This window comes from Enhydra lutris, unplaced genomic scaffold, assembly GCF_002288905.1.
Source record: "Enhydra lutris kenyoni isolate GAN:26980312 unplaced genomic scaffold, ASM228890v2 scaffoldscaffold20, whole genome shotgun sequence".
In the NCBI taxonomy this organism is placed as follows: domain Eukaryota; kingdom Metazoa; phylum Chordata; class Mammalia; order Carnivora; family Mustelidae; genus Enhydra; species Enhydra lutris.
In genome coordinates, this window is record NW_019154104.1 from 29,368,698 (window position 1) to 29,372,413 (window position 3,716).

At 65.7% G+C, this 3,716-nt stretch overlaps 1 protein-coding gene across 1 annotated transcript in view; it reads left to right on the top strand.

The window, feature by feature from the left end:
- The first annotated feature begins 2,744 nt into the window (after window positions 1-2,744).
- LOC111148469 (YY1 transcription factor) overlaps window positions 2,745-3,716 on the top strand; it is a 30,114-nt gene continuing 29,142 nt past the window's right edge. The window contains exon 1 of the mRNA XM_022505030.1: window positions 2,745-3,514. Within this exon, the coding sequence (XP_022360738.1) occupies window positions 2,848-3,514 (667 nt within the window). The 5' untranslated portion in view covers window positions 2,745-2,847. The remainder of the gene's footprint in view (window positions 3,515-3,716) is intronic.

Below are 3,716 nucleotides of genomic sequence, written 5' to 3' on the forward strand. Positions count from 1 at the left end.
TCACGACCGAGATCACCACTTGGGCCTGAAATCAAGAGTGAGACACGTAACTGACTGAGCCACCCAAGCACCCCTGCTCTGGGGCAAGTTTTTGTTCTTTTAAAAAAGATTTTATTTATTTGACAGAGATCACAAGTAGGCAGAAAAGCAGGCAGTGGGGGGTGGGTGGGGGAACAGACTCTCCATTGAGCAGAGAGCCCGAAGCAGGGCTCGATCCCAGAACCCTGGGATCATAACCTGAGCCAAAGGCAGAGGCTTTAACCCACTGAGCCAGCCAGGAGCCCCTGGGGGAAGTTTTAAAAGCTATTTGTGGAGGGGTGCCTGACTCTCCGTTTTGGCTCAAGTTGTGATCTCAGGGTTGGGGGATGGAGCGTGGATCCTGCTTGAGAGTCTCTCTCTCAGCCTCTGCCCCTCCCCACCCCACACTTGCTCCTTCTCTCTATAATAAATCTTTAAAAGCTATTCATGGAGCAGATGCGGGGACAGCACTTTAGGACATCTTAACACTGTGTCACACCGGACACCCTTCCCAAGTTTTAAACCCTTTCCAGCTTTCTCCACTTGTCAGTGAACATCTACAGGTCTACCGCTTAGAAGCAGGGCCTCCCCCACCATTTGTCTCGCATCCATGTGGATGTATCAAGTACTTACAAAGACATTTTCCCGTCAATTACAGGAGAGTAGGGAAAATGAAATTAAGCCACATAAAAAATTCTCCCACAATTGGTTTTCACTTGTGAAATATTTATGCACAATTTATAAACTATGAAGCCAGAAATGACTTATTTCAACAGATCTGACTTTGCCAAACTGTGTGGGTGCAGCACTCCAAGGGGAATTACTCAGGTTTTGAAACTCAGATTAAAAAAAAAAAAAAAAAATCTAATCTTTCACTCCTTACACTAAAATTCTCAAAAGTCTTTAAACGGCATTTAGAAATAAGAACCAAATTGATCAAGTCATTCTTTAGCCAGAACACATCGCCTTGTCTCTACCGTTATCAAGGACCCCTGCCTGTTTCAGCAAGTGCGACCTAAGATTAGCGATCACAGCGCAGAATCACGGTGGGCTTCAACGGCAGGACCCTGGTCCGAGCTCCGGGAATTCGCACGGCGTTGATCTGGCCACAGGAGTACTACAGAGAGAACGCCTTCCCGGAATTTCAGTTTTCCGAGATTTTCTCAAAAACCAGGGAGTCTTTATTTTTACTGCTTTAAACCAACTGTCGGGGGAACCAAAAGGCGGAGGGAGGGCAGTCACGTCGCGGCGACACAGCCTGCTAGTCGGACGGCGATGGCTTCACGCGTTAGCTCGCGCCCGCAAACGCCCAGGCTCTGCGGCAGCGCCGTGCGACGGGAACGCGGCGGGTGAACCGCGGGGCTCTCGAGGACGAGACCAATGCAGAGCCTGGTGGGCACAAGGAGGAGTGTCCACGAAAGTGAGAAATAGGTGAAGACGGTGGTCAAGGGAGACACTGATTGGCTGGAGCGCGAAGAAAGGGAAGCTCCGAAGGAAATTCTAGAAAGCCACAGGAGCCGAGCCGCGCGACGAGCGGCGGGAGCCCGCCGGCTCCGAGCTCCCCGGGCAGCGGGCACCCAACGGCCCGGTCTCGGGTTTCCGCGGGTCACAAAAGGATAACGGACATCCTCCCAACGGTGGACCCGGGGGCTCTGCGCGCCGCTTCCGCTCGGCCGCCCCGCCTCGGCCGCCCCGCGCGGCCCACCTGCGCTCTGCCCCCGGCCCACCGCGGCGCGGGACGGGCGCTCGCGGCGCGATGCGGGCCCGCGGCCATGCTCCTCGGCGGCCCACCCGCCTTTGTTCGCCGGGCCCTCCACACTCACCGCCGCCATCGTCCGCCCGCAGCCCGGCGCCACGAGCAAACGCCGCCCGACGCGAAAAAGGAGGCACAGGCGTTTCTCGTCAAAGCAGACTTTATTGGGCGCCGGGGCCGCCGCGAGCGCGCCGCCCGCTCTCCCGCGCCGCCCCCGGGCCGCTCGCCGGCCGGGACCCCGCGCGCGGCCCGCCCGCCCTCCCCTGCAGATCCCCTCCCCGCGGCGCCGGGGGCCGCGCACCGCTCACCGGCTCCCGAGGCGGCGGCTGCAGCGGCGACACCCCGCTCCCGAGTGCGGCCCGGGCCCGGGGCGGCGGATTTCGCTGCGGTGGCACCGCGGCGGGAGGGAGGGAGCCGCGCGACTAGCGGCGGCGGCGGCGGCGGCGGCGGCGGCGGCGCGCTGACGTCACACGCTGCGGCCAGCCGGCGCGCGCGGGGGCCGCCCCGTCGACCCCAATCCGGGAGGAGCCCGGGTGAGTGGGCGGGGTTGCGGTGGCGAACGGGCAGATTGATTGGCAGAGGGGGAGGAGCGAGAGGGCCAGCGGGCGAGTGGGAGCGAGGCGGGGCGGGCCGAGGCCAGCGCGGAAGTCTCGCGAGGCCAAGCCTGAGCGGAGTGTGGCGGCGGCGGCGGCGGCGAGATCTGGGCTCGGGGTGAGGAGTTGGTATTTGTGTGGAAGGAGGCGGAGGCGCAGGAGGAAGGGGGAAGCGGAGCGCCGGCCCGGAGGGCGGGAGGAGGCGCGGCCAGAGCGGGCGGCCGAGGCGCGGCGAGGCGGGGCGCCGGGGCGAGCAGCGGCCGAGCGAGCGCGGGGCGCACCGAGGCGAGGAGGCGGGGAAGCCCGCCGCCGCCGCCGCCGCGCCCGCCCCTTCCCCCCGCCGCCCGCCCCCTCTCCCCCCGCCCGCCCGCCCGCCGCCTTCCTCCCTCTGCCTTCCTTCCCCACGGCCGGCCGCCTCCTCGCCCGCCCGCCCGTAGCCCCGGAGCCGAGGCCGCCGCGGCCGTGGCGGCGGAGCCCTCAGCCATGGCCTCGGGCGACACCCTCTACATCGCCACGGACGGCTCGGAGATGCCGGCCGAGATCGTGGAGCTGCACGAGATCGAGGTGGAGACCATCCCGGTGGAGACCATCGAGACCACGGTGGTGGGCGAGGAGGAGGAGGACGACGACGACGACGAGGACGGCGGCGGCGGCGACCACGGCGGCGGGGGCGGCCACGGGCACGCGGGCCACCACCACCACCACCACCACCACCACCCGCCCATGATCGCGCTGCAGCCGCTCGTCACCGACGACCCGACCCAGGTGCACCACCACCAGGAGGTGATCCTGGTGCAGACGCGCGAGGAGGTGGTGGGCGGCGACGACTCGGACGGGCTGCGCGCCGAGGACGGCTTCGAGGACCAGATCCTCATCCCGGTGCCAGCGCCGGCCGGCGGCGACGACGACTACATCGAGCAAACGCTGGTCACCGTGGCGGCGGCCGGCAAGAGCGGCGGCGGCGGCTCGTCGTCGTCGGGCGGCGGCCGCGTCAAGAAGGGCGGCGGCAAGAAGAGCGGCAAGAAGGGCTACCTCGGCGGCGGGGCCGGGGCGGCGGGCGGCGCGGACGCGGGCAACAAGAAGTGGGAGCAGAAGCAGGTGCAGATCAAGACCCTGGAGGGCGAGTTCTCGGTCACCATGTGGTCCTCAGGTGAGCGCCGGCGCGCGCCGGCCCCCGGGATGTTTTTGTTTTGAAGGGAAGCCATGTTTTATGTGTGTGATGGGCGCCGCCATCTTCTTCGCAGGGCAAGTATGGCGGCCCCAAAAGATGGCGGGCCGCGGCGGGGGCGGCGGGCGGCGGGCCGGCGGGCCGAAGATGGCGGCGGGAGGCGCGGCGCCGCCCGCTAGGCCGC